Source organism: Hypanus sabinus, chromosome 7 (genome assembly GCF_030144855.1).
Source record: "Hypanus sabinus isolate sHypSab1 chromosome 7, sHypSab1.hap1, whole genome shotgun sequence".
NCBI lineage: Eukaryota > Metazoa > Chordata > Chondrichthyes > Myliobatiformes > Dasyatidae > Hypanus > Hypanus sabinus.
The window spans coordinates 181,233,680-181,250,752 of NC_082712.1; the positions used below are offsets into that span (position 1 = coordinate 181,233,680).

Here is a 17,073-nt window from a genome sequence, read left to right on the forward strand (position 1 = left end):
AGTACAGGCCAAGAGCTTCAAACCCTCCTCATGTACTGTTGAGGGGGATGGCCTACCGGGGGAAGCAACAGTGGCCTCGCCTCTGTTATAGAGTCTGGCCCTGTGGATCAGAAGGGCAGGAAAAGGAAGAGGAAGGCAGTAGTGATAGGGGACTATAGTTAGGGGATCAGACAGGAGATTCTGTGGACGCAGGAAAGAAACTCAGATGGTAGTTTGTCTCCCAGGTGCCAGGGTCCGGGATGTTTCAGATCACATCCAAAATATCCTGCGGTGGGAGGGAGAACAACCAGAGGTCGTGGTACATATTGGTACCAATGACATAGGTAGGAAAAGGGAGGATGTCCTGAAAACAAACTACAGGGAGTTAGGAAGGAAGTTGAGAAGCAGGACCACAAAGGTGGTCATCTCGAGATAACTCCCTGTGCCACGTGACAGTGAGATAGGAATAGAGTGGTGTGGAGGATGAATGCTTGGCTGAAGGTATGGAGCAGGGGCAGGGAATTCAGATTTCTGGATCCTTCGGACCTCTTTTGGGGCAGAAGTGATCGGTACAAAAAGGACGGGTTGCACTTGAATCCCAGGGGGATCAATATCCTGGTGGGGAGGTATGCTAAGGCTACTGGGGAGAGTTTAACTCAGATTGCTGGGGGATGGGAACCAAACTGAAGAGACAGAGGAAGAGGCAGTTGGCTCACAAATAGAGAAAGCTTGGAGACAGTGCGAGAGGGAGGATAGGCAGGTGATAAAGAAGGGACTTGCTCAAATTGATGGTTTGAGATGTGTGTATTATAATGCAAGGGATATTATGAGCAAAGTGGATGAACTTAGAGTGGATCAGTACTTGGAACAGTGATGTTGTGGTATTTACAGAGAGTTGGATGGCTCAGGGGCAGGAATGGTTACTTCGAGTACCAGGCTTTAGATGTTTCAGAAAGGACAGGGAGGGAGGAAAAAGAGGTGGGGACATGGCACAGTTGATCAGAGTGTCATGGCTGCAGAAAAGGAAGAAGTCACGGAGGTACTGTCTACAGAGTTTCTGTGGGTGGAAGTCAGGAACAGGAAGGGGTCAATAACTCTTCTGGGTGTACCCAGTAATAACATCGAGAAGCAGACAGGAAGATAGATTTTGGAAAGGTGTTGCACAAATCTTTCCACATGATAAATATTGATGCAAAGTACTCATGTAGAACCTCTCCCACATCCTCTGCCAGAAGTACATGTTCCCTTCTTTATCCCTGGTCCTACTATCCCCCAGTTATCCTCTTGCTTTTGATGTAGGTATAGAATGCCTTGGGATTCTCTTTAATCCTACTTGCCAAGGACTTTTCATGGCCCTCTCTGGTTTTCCTAATTCTCTTCTTGAGTTCTTTTCTGGCTTCCTTATAATCCTCAGAGGTTCTGTTTGATTCTAGCTTCCTAAACCTTGCATTGTGTTTTTTTTCTTGGCTAAATTCACCAGCTCTCTTTATAAGGTCCCACCTGGGTGGTTGGTCAAGATGAGGCAGTAAATTGGGTCAGTCATTGTGGGAGAAACCAGAGAGTGGTTGTAGATGGTTGTCTATCTGACTGGAGGCCTGTGACTAGTGGAGTGCTGCAGGGATCGGTGCTGGGTCTGTTATTGTTTTTCATCTATATCAATGATCTGGATGATAAAGTGGTCAACTGGATAAGCAAATTTGCAGATGACACCAAGATTGGGGCATAGTGGACAGTGAGGAAGACTTGCATGGCTTGCAGAGGGATCTGCATCAGCTGAAAAAATTGGCTGAAAGATGGTTGACGGAATTTAATGCAGACAAGTGCGAGGTGTGGCACTTTGTTAGTACCAACCAGAATAGATCTTGCACTGTGAATGGCAGGGCATTGAGGAGTGTGAAAGAACAAAGGGATAGAAACATAGAAAATAGGTGCAGGAGTAGGCCATTCGGCCCTTCGAGCCTGCACCGCCATTCAGTAAGATCATGGCTGATCATCCAACTCAAAACCCTGTACCTGCTTTCTCTCCATACCTCCTGATCCCTTTAGCCACAAGGGCCATATCTAACTTCCTCTTAAATATAGCCAATGAACCGGCCTCAACTGTTTCCTGTGGCAGAGAATTACACAGATTCACCACTCTCTATGTGAAGAAGTTTTTCCTCATCTCGGTCCTAAAAGGCTTCCCCTTTATCCTTAAGCTGTGACCCCTCATTCTGGACTTCCCCAACATCAGAAACAATCTTCCTGCATCTAGCCTGTCCAATCCCTTTACAATTTTATATGTTTCAATAGGATCCCCCCTCAATCTTCTAAATTCCAGTGAGTATAAGCCTAGTCGATCCAGTCTTTCTTTATATGAAAGTCCTGCCATCCCAGGAATCAATCTGGTGAACCTTCTCTGTACTCCCTCTATGGCAAGAATGTCTTTCCTCAGATTAGGGGACCAAAACTGCACACAATATTCTAGGTGCGGTCTCACCAAGGCCTTGCACAACTGCAGTAGAACCTCCCTGCTCCTGTACTCAAATCCTTTTGCTATGAATGCCAACATACCATTTGTCTTTTTCACTGTCTGCTGTACTTGCATGCCCACCTTCAATGACTGGTGCGCAATAACACCCAGGTCTCGTTGCACCTCCCCTTTTCCTAATCGGCCACCGTTCAGATAATAATCTGTTTTCCTGTTCTTGCAACCAAAGTGGATAACCTCACATTTATCCACATTATATTGCATCTGCCATGAATTTGCCCACTCACCTAACCTATCCAAGTCACCCTGCATCCTCTTAGCATCCTCCTCACAGCTAACACCGCTGCCCAGCTTCGTGTCATCTTTGGAGAGAAGGAGGATGAGAGGAGACATGATAGAGGTGTACAGGATATTAAGAGGAATAGACAGAGTGGACAGCCAGCGCCTCTTCCCCAGGGCACCACTGCTCAGTACAAGAGGATATGGCTTTAAGTTAAGGGGAGGGAAGTTCAAGGGGGATATTAGAGGGAGGTTTTTTACTCAGAGAGTGGTTGGTGCATGGAATGCACTGCCTAAGTCTGTGGTGGAGGCAGATACACTAGTGAAATTTAATAGACTACTAGTCAGGTATATGAAGGAATTTAAGGTGGGGGAGTATATGGGAGGCAGGGTTTAAGGGTCGGCACAACACTGTGGGCCGAAAGGCCTGTACTGTGCTGTACTATTCTATGTTCTCTGTCTATCCCCTGTTGCACTCACATCCATCATCATGAAGAGTTTCGAGAGGCTTGTGTGAGGCCCATCAAGACCCTGCTGCCCCCCTCACTGGACCCCCTACAGTTTGCGTACCGTCCCAACCGCTCAACAGATGACATCATTGCCACCACCCTCCACCTGGCCCTAACCCACCTGGAGAAAAAAGACACATACGCTCGAACGCTGTTCATAGACTTCAGTTCAGCATTCAACACAATCATTCCTCAGAAACTGAGTGGAAAGCTGAGCCTACTGGGCCTGAACACCTCCCTCTGCAACCGGATTCTAGACTTCCTGACTGGGAGACCTCAGTCAGTCCGGATCGGGAGCAGCATCTCCAACACCATCACACTGAGCACAGGGGCTCCCCAGGGTTGCGTGCTCAGTTCACTGCTGTTCACTCTGCAAACCCACGACTGTGCTGCAACACACAGCTCGAACCACATCATCAAGTTCACCGATGACACGACCGTGGTGGGTCTCATCAGCAAGAATGACGAGTCAGCTTACAGAAAGGAAGTGTGGCGGCTAACAGACTGGTGCAAAGCCAACAACCTGTCTCTGAATGTGAACAAAACAAAAGAGATGGTTGTTGATTTCAGGTGGGCTCGGAGTGACCACTCTCTGCTAAACATCGACAGCTCCTCGGTAGAGATTGTTAAGGGCATCAGATTTCTTGGTGTTCACCTGGCGGAGAATCTCACCTGGTCCCTCAACACCAGCTCCATAGCAAAGAAAGCCCAGCAGCATCTCTACTTTCTGCGAAGGCTGAGGAAAGTCCATCTCCCATCCCCCATCCTCATCACATTCTACAGGGGTTATACTGAGAGCATCCTGAGCAGCTGCATCACTGCCTGGTTTAGAAATTGCACCATCTTGGATCGCAAGACCCTGCAGCAGATAGTGAGGTCAGCTGAGAAGATCATCGGGGTCTTTCTTCCCGCCGTAACGGACATTTACACTACACCCTGCATCTGCAAGGCAAACAGCATTATGAAGGATCCCACGCATCCCTCATACAAACTCTCCTCCCTCCTGCCATCTAGGAAAAGGCACCGAAGCATTCGGGCTCTCAAGACCAGACTATGTAACAGTTTCTTCCCCCAAGTTATCAGACTCCTCAATACCCAGAGTCTGGACTGACACCAATTTACTGCCCTCTGCTGTGCCTATTGTCTTGTTTAGTACTTATTGTAATGCCTGCACTGTTTTGTGCACTTTATGCAGTCCTGGGTAGGTCTGTAGTTTGTTAGTTTGTTTTTTTTCTCTGTCCTGACGAAGGGTCTCGACCCAAAACGTCGACAGCGCTTCTCCTATTGATGCTGCCTGGCTTGCTGTGTTCCACCAGCATTTTGTGTGTGTTGTTTGAATTTCTAGCATCTGCAGATTTCCTCGTGTTTGTTTTTTTTTTCTGTGTTGTTTTCATGTAGTTCAGTGTAGTTTTTGTACTGTTTCATGTAGCAACATGGTCCTGAAAAATGTCTCATTTTTACTGTGTACTGTACCAGCAGTTATGGTTAAAATGACAATAAAAAAATGACTTGATCCGTGGTAGAGACAAGGAGGCACGCAGGATTAAGAAAGATCAGCTGGTTCAGTGGCATCACAACAGCTTCAATATCAGTCAGTCCAAAGAATTGGTTGAGAACTTCAGGAAGGGGATGTTGAGGGAACACACACCAGTACTCACTGAGGGATCAGAAGTGGAAAGGGTGAGCTGTTTCAAGTTCCTGGATGCCATCATCTCTGAGGATCTATCATGGGTGCAACATATTGATGCAATTACCAAGAAAGCAGGACAGTGGCTATATTTCATGAAGAGTTCAAGGACACATGACATATCACCAAAGGCACTCAGAAATTTCACAGGTGTACAGTGCAGAGCATGCTAACTGGTTTCATAAGCGAGGAAATATGCAGATGCTGGAAATTCAAATAACACACTCAAAATGCTGGTGGAACACAGCAGGCCAGGCAGCATCTATAAGAAGCACTGTCGATGTTTCGGGCCCGAAACATCGACATTGCTTCTCCTTATAGATGCTGCCTGGCCTGCTGTGTTCCACCAGCATTTTGAGTGTGTTAACTGGTTGCATCACCATTTGGCAGGGAGGGGTCACTGCACAGCTTCAGGAAAAAGTTGCAGAATGTTGCAAACACAGCCAGTTCTATCATGAATTAGGCCATTTGGCATATCATTTCTGCTCCATTTCATCATTTTTCTCTCAGCCACAATCTCCTGCCTTCTCCCTGGATCCCTTCATGCCCTGAGCAATCAGCAATTTATCAACCTCTACCTTAAATATACATAAAGACTTGGCCTCCACACCTGCATTTGTCAATGAATTCCACTGATTAACCAATCCCTGGCTAATAAAATTCTTCCTCATCTCCATTCTAAAAGAACGCCCCTCTATTCTGAGGCTGTGTCCTCTGGTCTTAGGCTCTCCCAACATAGGAAACATCCTCTCCACATCCACTCTATCAAGGCCTTTCACTATTTGAAAGGTTTCAATAAGGTCACCCCTCATTCTTCTGAATTCTAGTGAATGCAAACCCACAGCCATCGACACTCTTCATATGACAAGCCATTCAATGCTGGAATCATTTTCATGTAACTCCTTTGAATTGTCTCCAATTTCAGCACATCCTAAGATGCCCAAAACTGCTCACGATACTCAGTGAGGCCTCACCAGCGCTTTATAAACTCTCAACATTACATCTTTGCTTTTATATTCCTGTCATGAGCACCAGTGTCTCTAGCACTGAGGACACCTTCAAAAGGCGATGCCTCAGAAAGTTGACAATCATCATTAAGGACCCCCATCACCCAGGACATGCCCTCTTCTCATCAGTACCATCAAGGCGGAGGTACAGAAGCCTTAAGACATACTCAACCATTTACGAAAAGCTTTGTCCCACCACCATCAGATTTCTGAATGGTCATAAAACTACCTCAGTATGTATTTTTCCCTTTTTTTGGCATCAGTTACTTAATTTTTAATACATATTTCTTATTTTAATTTATAGTTGTTAAAATTATGGATTACAATGTACTGCTGCCACTATATCAACAAATTTCACAACATATGGCTGGCACTGGGGCCGTGTGAAGTCAGGGACCTGAGATCTCACCTCAAGTGAAGTTCCAAGAATGATCAGCAGGTCAGCGAGTGGAAAGTCGATGAGATATTGGTAGAACTTCCGTGGAAGCTGTTCCCCAAAAAACACGATGTCGGGTTTGATGACCCCAGAACAGGAGGAACAGTGAGGAACCTTTCCCTCCATTACGTCCCCCTGTGACAAGTCCAAGAGATGAGGGGCCAGTCTACATTGACTCCTTCACAACACTTCCCCTCCCTTCACCCTTTATCCTTCTCACCAGCCCCTCTCTACCTCCCATCCTGCTCCACACGTCAATGACCACCTCCAATCCTCTTCCCAAACCATCCCACTTTCAGATCTCCTCCACCCTTGACAGTCATGGCCGAGAAACCTCCTACTCCCATCCCTAACCATTTCCAAACCTCATCCTAATATCAAAACCTACTCCTGATGACACTTACAAGAGAAAATCTGCAAATGCTGGAAATCCAAACACACTCCCCATCTCCAAATCCTAGTCCCTGACCCTCCCACCAAACCTCCTCCCCCTGACACACCCACCTCCAAATCTCCTCCCATCGCCCTTCCCATCTCAAAACCACCTCCTCATGACAAAAACTAGTCCTCATGACACACCCATCTCCCCTGAGTCTCTCACCAACACACCTCTTCCCCTCACATCCTTCCCGTCTTCAAGCCTCCTCTGCCTGACTCTCCAAACCAAATCTCCTCCACTAACTCTCACCACCTTCAAAGCTCCTCCCGACCATCCACCTCTCTAAACCTCCTCCTCTGATTCTCTCTATCTCCAAAACTTTTTCCATTGGCCCTCTACATCTCCACACCTCCCACAGACTCTCATCACATCCAAACCTCCTCCGCCTGAACCTGACCATCTGCAAACCTCCTCCCTTGACAATCCCTATCTCCAAATCTCCACCTGTGAGCCCCACCTCAAAATCTTCTCCCCGACTCTCAAAATCTCCACATTTCCTCCCACTCACCCTCCCCATCTCTAATCCTACTCCTACTGACTTTAGCCATCTGCACGCCTCTTCTCACTGACTTTCCCTATCTCCAAACTTCCTCCCATTAACCTTCACCCTCCAAATCTTCTCCCCCCACCCTCCCCATCTTCACAACTCCTTTTCCTAACCCTCCCCATCTCCAAACACCTCTCATTGACCCTCATCATCACACTCAACTGACCATCCCAATCTACAAAGCACCCCTGTGGCCCTCACCCTCCAAACCCCCTTCTGCTGACCAGCACCATTTCCAAATCTCTTCCCACTGACCCTCACAGCTCCAGACCTCCCCGACTTTCACCAAAGTACCACTCTCTGACCAACACCATCTCTAAACTTCCTTCCTGACCCTCACCACCTCTAGTTTTCCTCACCTCTGAGGCTCCTTATCTCCAGAACCCTTCCCTTCACTCACCCATCTTCAAACCTCCTTCCCAACACCCTCCAACTTCAAACTTCTTCCCCTGACCTTACCCCTCCAAACTTCCTCCACTTCATCCATTGAACCCCCCCACCTCCAAACCTACTTCCCCTGAGCCTCTCAATCTCCAACCCTCCTCCCTTAACCTTACCCATCTCCTAACTCCCTGCACCTGACCCTCTCCAACTCTAAAGATCCTCCCAATGACCCTCTCCATCCTCATCTCCAACCTCCTCCCATTGACCTCACTTCCATACCTCCTCCCACAGACCCTTACCCTCCAAAGCACCTCCCACTGACCCGCACTATCTTCAAACCTCTTCCCTTCACCCTGCCACCTCCAAACCCCCTCCCTCTGACCCTCCTAATCCTCCTCATCGACCCTCAACAATTCCAAATTCACTCCCACTGATCTTCACCATCTTCAAACCTCCTCCCTGACTATCACCATCGCCAAACCTCTTATCCGACCCTCCCTATCTCCAGAACACCTCCCCTTGACCCTCCCATCTTCAAACCGCCCAACCCTCTTCAACTTCAAACCTCCTCCATTGAGCCTCACCATATCCAAATTTCCTTCCTTGACCCTCTCCATCTCCAAAACTCCTCCCATTAACCATCTCCCTCAAAACCCTCTCCACATGTCCTCCCCACCATCAAAACTCCTTCCTCTAACCCTCCCCATCTCCAAGCCTGCACCCTTTGACCCATACCATCTCCAAATCTCCTATTCCTTTGACTATCCTAACTCTAAATCTCCTCCATTGATCTGCTCACTTCTTCAACCCTCTCCTTCAAACCACTTCCCTTGACTCTTCCCACCTCCAAACAGCCTTCCCTGATCCCTCCATCTCCAAATCTCCTACTCCTTTGTCCCTCCTACCTCTAAACTGCCTCCATTTACTCTCTCACTTCCAACTCCCCCTTTCCATTCCATGTGCCCTGACCCTCTCTATCTCCAGGCCTCCACATTGACCCACACCATCTCCAAACCTCCTGCCCCTGACCATCCCTATCTCCAAACCTCCACCCTTGACCCTCCCCATCTCCAAACCTCCTGCCCCTGACCATCACCATCTCCAAACCTCCACCCTTGACCCTCCCCATCTCCAAACCTCCTGCCCCTGACCATCCCTATCTCCAAACCTCCACCCTTGACCCTCCCCATCTCCAAACCTCCTGCCCCTGACCCTCCCTATCTCCAAACCTCCACCCTTGACCCTCCCCATCTCCAAACCTCCTGCCCCTGACCATCCCTATCTCCAAACCTCCACCCTTGACCCTCCCCATCTCCAAACCTCCTGCCCCTGACCATCCCTATCTCCAAACCTCCACCCTTGACCCTCCCCATCTCCAAACCTCCTGCCCCTGACCATCCCTATCTCCAAACCTCCACCCTTGACCCTCCCCATCTCTACTCCTTTGAACCTCTCTATCTCCAAAACTCTTTCCCCTAACCCTCTCCATCTGCTACCCTGACCACCAACTCCAAACCATGGCCTCTGACCCAACCCATCTCTAAACCTCCTGCTGCTGACACTCCCAACTCCAAACCTCCTCCCACAGCCCTCATCATCTCCAAACCTCCTCTCTTGAATCTCCCCATCTTCAAAGTTCCTCCCATTGACCCTCTACATGTCCAACCTCCTTCCACTGACCCCCATCCACATTTAAACCTCCTCTCACTGACCCCCACCCACATTTAAACCTCCTTTCACTGACCCTTGCCTTACAAACCTCTGCCACTGACCTACATCATCTCCAAATCTCCTCCTTTGAACCTCTCCATATCCAAAGCTCTTTCTCCTGACCCTATCAATCTCCAAACCTCCTCCCCTTGACCCTCCCAGCTCCAATCCTCCTTCCCGACCCTCCCCATCCAAACCTCCTCTCCTTGACTCTCAACATCTCCAAACCTCCTTACGACTCTACTAACCTTCTCCCACTGTGCCTCTCCATCTCCAAAGCTCCCCCCATTAAACCTCTCTCTCAAAACCTCCTGCCCCTGACCCTCTTCATATCCAAACATCTTCCCACTGATCTTTACTTTCCAAACCTTCACGCCTAAACACTTCCCATCTTCAAACCTCCTCCCCTCACCCTGCCACCTCCAAACCTCCACCCTTGTCCATACCCATCTCCAAACCTCCTCCCGACCCTCAGAATCTCCAAACAACCTCCCATTGACCTTCATCATCTCCAAAACTCCCCCCACTGACCACCATCTCCAAATCTCCTCCCTTGACCTCAGCATCTTAAAACTCCTCCCTTGACCCTAACCATCTCCAAACCTCCTCCCACTTCCACCTGCTGACCTTCTTCATCTTCAAAACTCCTCCTCCAACCCTCCCCATCTCTAAACCTCCTCTGATTGTCCTTCAGTATCTCCAAACCTCCTCCCACTGACCCTCTCCTTCTTGAAACCTCCTTCCACTAACCCTCTCCATCTCCAAAACTCCTTCCACTGACCCTCAACATCTCCAAACCTCCTCCCATTGACCCTCACTATCTCCAAACATCCTCCCACTGACCCTCAACATCTCCAAAACACCTCCCCTGACCTTCTCAATTTCCAAAACTCCCCCTCTGACCCTACCCTCTCCAAACCTCCTCCCATTGACCCCCACCATTTCTAAACCTCCTACTGACTTTGCCAACTCCAAATCTCGCAGTGACCAACTCCATCTCCATACCTTTCAGTAACATTAGCCATCTCAAAAACTCTTCCTATTGGCCTCACCATCTCCAAACTTCCTCCTGGCACCCTCTCCCATCTTCAAGAATCACTTCCCCTGACCCGGACCATCCCCAAATCTTCCACCCCTTATCCACACCATCTCCAATCCTCTTTCCACTGACCCAAGCCATCTTCAAACCTCTTCCCTTTCACCCACCCACCCCATCTCCAAACCTCCTCCCAACCCTCAAGATCTCCAAATCTCTTCCTACTGATGCTTCCCTCACCCACTGTTTTCAAACCTCCTTGGACTTCCACTTCTCCTCTCAATGCCTCCGTCCATCTGCAAAGCTTCCCCCATTAAAGCTCACCCTCCAATCATCCTCCCCATCTTCAAATCTCCTGCCCCTAACCCTCCCCATCTCCAAACCTCCTCTCACTGACATTAGCCATCTCTGAAACTCCTCCCATTGGCCCTCACCATCTCCAAGCATCCTCCTACTGAACCACACCATCTCCAAACCTTCTACCCCAGACCCTCACCATTTCCAAACCTCCTTCCACTGATCTTACCTTTTCCAAACCCTTTCCCACTGACCCACACCATCTCCAAGTCATCTCCCATTGACCCTCACCATCTTCAGAACTGTTCCCACTGACCCACACCATTTTCAAATCTCTTCCCCTTCACCCATCCCATCTCCAAACCTTCTACCCCAGACCCTCACCATTTCCAAACCCTTTCCCACTGACCCTCACCATCTTCAAACCTATTCCCACTGACCCACACCATTTTCAAATCTCTTCCCCTTCACCCATCCCATCTCCAAACCTTCTCCCCCTGACCCTCCCCATCTCCAGACCTTCTCCCCTTGACACTCCCTTCTGCAATTCTCTTCCCCAACCCTCTCCAGTTTCAAACCTCCCTCCTGACCCAACCAATCTCCAGACCTCCTCCCATGACCTCTCTATCTCCAAAACTTCTCCTCTTGACCTACTCTATCTCAAAACCTCTATCCATATCCAAATATCTGCTCCCTCCTCAAGCGCCCTCAGCACCCTTAGCCATTCCTCACCTTCACACCACCCTCTCAGATTTCCACTCCCCACCACATCCTGATACCCTACCTGGAGCTGCTCCCAAGTGAAACCCCCTCGGCAGATGGTACAGGTTGCCGTGGAAAATGTCCCGTGAGCTTCCACAAGCTTCTCTAGTGGAATCCCAGCCCCTGAAAAACAGAACCAGCTGCAGTCAGTGAGTGGACAATGGAACCCAGTCAGGTTAGAGCATAGACACTGGACCCCACAGCCCATTCAGTGAGTAGACAACAAACCCCATGGACAGGTCAGTGTATGGACAATGATCTAGTCAATGGACAACAGATCCCATAGCACAATTAGCGACTGAACAATGGCTCATTCAGTGAGTGGACATCTGGTCAGTAAGTGGAGCACAGATGCCACTGATTCTACAAATCAGTAGAAAGAAGTGACATCTATGTCCTTTGTAAGATACTGTAGGACTGGAAAATGTTGAATCCTTGTGGTTGAGTAACGAACTGCAAGGATACAATGATAAATTGGGGAAAATCAAGTCAGTAATGAATCTAAAGGGAGTGACTTTATTGCATGCCTACTTTTTAGAGCAGTTTGTCATGGAGCTGAGGAGAGGAAAATACGATTAGTCATGATTGAATGGTAAAGCAGACTCAATGGGCCAAATAATAGCCTAATTCTGCTCTATGTCTTAAGGTCTTATGGCCTTCATAAGTCAGTATATTCAATACAGGAGATGGGATGTTCAGTGGAAGTTATGGTTATATTAGACATTGGTGCAGTCTAATTTGGGGTACTGTGTACGGTTTCTCCCCACCCTCTGCAAAGTTCCATCTCTCACGCACAGGTCTACCGGAACTGTGTATGGCTTTGTATGTGCATGAAAGGGCAGGGTGGGACCGGAACATGCATTCCCTCCGGTTCTCTTCCTGTGGACATCGTCTACCCTGCTGGAAGTTTGCTGCCACCGCCCACAGCTAACACTCACTCCGTTCGAGGCCGTCGATGTTCTGTGTGTACATTCGCAGCAACAGTCCCTTCTGGTGCAGCAGCCTGACGAAGTAGTGGGTGTAGTTAGGTTTATAGTGCCCAGGGTACAGCTGCCTTGCCACAGCAAAGAATGGCTCTGGGTTGTGGGCAAAGTAACCAACGTCAAAGATGGCCTCGGGATAGGGCACGTCGTACTGTTGTAAATTATCATATAGCCCACTGCCCGGTGACCTGAAACAACAGATAGTCCACAGGTCAGTAGTTCCCCTTTGACAAATCACAGGGTTCATGGACTCTCCCCCTCACTCCAATATCACATTAACAGAGAGAGAAACTGGTGGGAAACCAGTTATTTACGCCATTCTTGCTGAGGTGGGAAGAGGCAAAGGAGGAAGAGCAGAAACTGGACTCTGTGTAAGGATGCCCCTAGAAGAGAGAAGATAGACTCGACCCAGACTCTGTGATAGAGCCACAACCTCATAGACCCAGAGAGCTGAGCTCCATCCCAAACCCCAGGTGCCTGGATGTAACATTTGTCACAGCACATAGGAAGGAGACTCTGGACCTTGTTGAGTAGTGCCACAGCAACAGTCAATGACAGCAAAACCAAAGAGCTGATTCTCAACTAGACGAGGAAGAAGCCAGAGGTCCGTGAGCCAGTCTTCATCAGGGCATTGCAGTTAGAGAGGGTCGACCTTTACACTACAAATGCTTTGGCATTAATGTATCAGAGGATCTGACCAGGGACCGGCACATAAGTGCCATCACAAAGGAGACGTGAGCCTACCCCTGCTTACTTACAAGTTTGTGCAGATTCAGTTTGTTGCCAAAAACATTGACAAACTTCAACAGATAAACAGTGGAAGATATCCTGGCAGTGTGCATCATTGCCTAATACGTGAACACAAATACATCACCGCCTGGTTTGGGAACACCAATGCATCACAGCCTGGTTTGGGAACACCAACGCATCACAGCGTGGTTTGGGAACACCAACGCATCACGGCCTGGTTTGGGAACACCAACGCATCACGGCCTGGTTTGGGAACACCAACGCATCACGGCCTGGTTTGGGATCCCCAATGCATCACGGCCTGGTTTGGGAACACCAACGCATCACGGCCTGGTTTGGGAACACCAACGCATCACGGCCTGGTTTGGGAACACTAACGCATCACGGCCTGGTTTGTGAACACCAACGCATCACGGCCTGGTTTGGGAACACCAACGCATCACGGCCTGGTTTGGGAACACCAACGTATCACGGCCTGGTTTGTGAACACCAACGCATCACGGCCTGGTTTGTGAACACCAACGCATCAAGGCCTGGTTTGGGAACACCAACGCATCACGGCCTGGTTTGGGATCCCCAATGCATCACGGCCTGGTTTGGGAACACCAATGCATCACGGCCTGGTTTGGGAACACGAATGCATCACATCCTGGTTTGGGAACACCAATACATCACGGCCTGGTTTGGGAACACCAATACATCACGGCCTGGTTTGGGAACACCAACGTATCACGGCCTGGTTTGGGAACACCAATGCATCACAGCCTGGTTTGGGAACACCAATGCATCACGGCCTGGTTTGGGAACACCAATACATCACGGCCTGGTTTGGGATCCCCAATGCATCACGGCCTAGTTTGGGAACATGAATCCATCACGTCCTGGTTTGGGAACACCAATACATCACGGCCTGGTTTGGGAACACCAATACATCACGGCCTGGTTTGGGAAAAGCAATACATCACATCCTGGTTTGGGAACACCAATACATCACAGCCCGGTTTGATGCAGGATCATCAAACAGGATACATCAGGATACATCACATCCTGGTTTGGGAACACGAATGCATCACGGCCTGGTTTGGGAACATGAATACATCACGGCCTGGTTTGGGAACACGAATACATCACCCCCTGGTTTGATGCAGGATCATCAAACAGGATACATCAGGATACATCACATCCTGGTTTGGGAACACGAATGCATCACGGCCTGGTTTGGGAACACGAATGCATCACGGCCTGGTTTGGGAACACGAATACATCACCGCCTGGTTTGATGCAGGATCATCAAACAGGATACATCAGGATACATCACATCCTGGTTTGGGAACACCAATACATCACGGCCTGGTTTGATGCAGGATCATCAAACAGGATACATCAGGATACATCACATCCTGGTTTGGGAACAAGAATGCATCACGGCCTGGTTTGGGAACACGAATGCATCACGGCCTGGTTTGGGATCCCCAATGCATCACCGCCTGGTTTGGGAACACGAATACATCACGGCCTGGTTTGATGCAGGATCATCAAACAGGATACATCAGGATACATCACATCCTGGTTTGGGAACACGAATGCATCACGGCCTGGTTTGGGAACACCAATACATCACAGCCTGGTTTGGGATCCCCAATACATCACGGCCTGGTTTGGGAACACGAATGCATCACATCCTGGTTTGATGCAGGATCATCAAACAGGATACATCAGGATACATCACATCCTGGTTTGGGAACACGAATGCATCACGGCCTGGTTTGGGAACACCAATACATCACAGCCTGGTTTGGGATCCCCAATGCATCACCGCCTGGTTTGGGAACACGAATACATCACGGCCTGGTTTGATGCAGGATCATCAAACAGGATACATCAGGATACATCACATCCTGGTTTGGGAACACGAATGCATCACGGCCTGGTTTGGGAACACCAATACATCACAGCCTGGTTTGGGATCCCCAATGCATCACGGCCTGGTTTGGGAACACGAATACATCACAGCCTGGTTTGGGAACACGAATGCATCACATCCTGGTTTGGGAACACGAATGCATCACGGCCTGGTTTAGGAACACGAATGCATCACGGCCTGGTTTGGGAACACGAATGCATCACATCCTGGTTTGGGAACACGAATGCATCACGGCCTGGTTTAGGAACACGAATGCATCACATCCTGGTTTGGGAACACCAATGCATCACGGCCTGGTTTGGGAACACAAATGCATCACGGCCTGGTTTGGGAAAACAAATGCATCACGGCCTGGTTTGGGAACACCAATGCATCACGGCCTGGTTTGGGAACACCAAATCATCACGGCCTGGTTTGGGAACACAAATGCATCACGGCCTGGTTTGGGAACACCAATGCATCACGGCCTGGTTTGGGAACATGAATCCATCATGTCCTGGTTTGGGAACACCAATGCATCACATCCTGGTTTGGGAACACCAACGCATCACGACCTGGTTTGGGAACACCAACGCAACACAACCTGGTTTGGGAACACCAATGCATCACGGCCTGGTTTGGGAACACCAATGCATCACGGCCTGGTTTGGGAACACCAATACATCACGGCTTGGTTTGGGAACACCAATGCATCACGGCCTGGTTTGGGAACACCAATACATCACGGCCTGGTTTGGGATCCCCAATGCATCACGGCCTGGTTTGGGAACAACAATGCATCACGGCCTGGTTTGGGAACACCAATACATCACGGCTTGGTTTGGGATCCCTAATGCATCACATCCTGGTTTGGGAACACCAATGCATCACGGCTTGGTTTGGGAACACCAATGCATCACGGCCTGGTTTGGGATCCCCAATGCATCACGGCCTGGTTTGGGAACACGAATACATCACCCCCTGGTTTGGGAACACCAATACATCACGGCCTGGTTTGGTGCAGGATCATCAAACAGGATACATCAGGATACATCACATCCTGGTTTGGGAACACGAATGCATCACGGCCTGGTTTGGGAACACGAATGCATCACATCCTGGTTTGGGAACACCAATACATCACAGCCCGGTTTGATGCAGGATCATCAAACAGGATACATCAGTATACATCACATCCTGGTTTGGGAACACGAATGCATCACGGCCTGGTTTGGTGCAGGATCATCAAACAGGATACATCACATCCTGGTTTGGGAACACCAATACATCACGGCCTGGTTTGGGAACACGAATACATCACCCCCTGGTTTGATGCAGGATCATCAAACAGGATACATCAGGATACATCACATCCTGGTTTGGGAACACGAATGCATCACGGCCTGGTTTGGGAACACGAATGCATCACATCCTGGTTTGGGAACACGAATGCATCACGGCCTGGTTTGGGAACACGAATGCATCACATCCTGGTTTGGGAACACCAATGGACCACGGCCTGGTTTGGGAACACGAATGCATCACGGCCTGGTTTGGGAACACGAATGCATCACATCCTGGTTTGGGAACACGAATGCATCTCGGCCTGGTTTGGGAACACGAATGCGTCACATCCTGGTTTGGGAACACCAATGGACCACGGCCTGGTTTGGGAACACGAATGCATCACGGCCTGGTTTGGGAACACGAATGCATCACATCCTGGTTTGGGAACACGAATGCATCACGGCCTGGTTTGGGAACACGAATGCATCACGGCCTGGTTTGGGAACACGAATGCATCACATCCTGGTTTGGGAACACCAATGGACCACGGCCTGGTTTGGGAACACGAATGCATCACGGCCTGGTTTGGGAACACGAATGCATCACAT

General features: G+C 49.2%; 2 protein-coding genes across 9 annotated transcripts in view; one reads left to right on the forward strand and one right to left on the reverse strand.

The window, feature by feature from the left end:
* ric8a (RIC8 guanine nucleotide exchange factor A) overlaps nucleotides 1-17,073 on the forward strand; it is a 125,692-nt gene that overhangs the window by 93,121 nt on the left and 15,498 nt on the right. The window lies entirely within an intron of this gene.
* The window catches only part of sirt3 (sirtuin 3), a 77,424-nt gene that overhangs the window by 6,584 nt on the left and 53,767 nt on the right, over nucleotides 1-17,073 (reverse strand). For 6 of the 8 annotated variants that reach the window (XM_059976286.1, XM_059976285.1, XM_059976288.1 and 3 more), the window contains exons 4-6: nucleotides 12,481-12,713; nucleotides 11,565-11,665; nucleotides 6,341-6,502 (exon numbers count right to left, since the gene is read on the reverse strand). In XM_059976286.1, coding sequence (XP_059832269.1) covers nucleotides 6,341-6,502; nucleotides 11,565-11,665; nucleotides 12,481-12,713 — 496 coding nt within the window. Of the gene's footprint in view, nucleotides 1-4,679; nucleotides 4,960-6,340; nucleotides 6,503-11,564; nucleotides 11,666-12,480; nucleotides 12,714-17,073 lie in introns of those variants that run through there. The other 2 variants (XM_059976289.1, XM_059976291.1) reach the window with 2 other exon arrangements.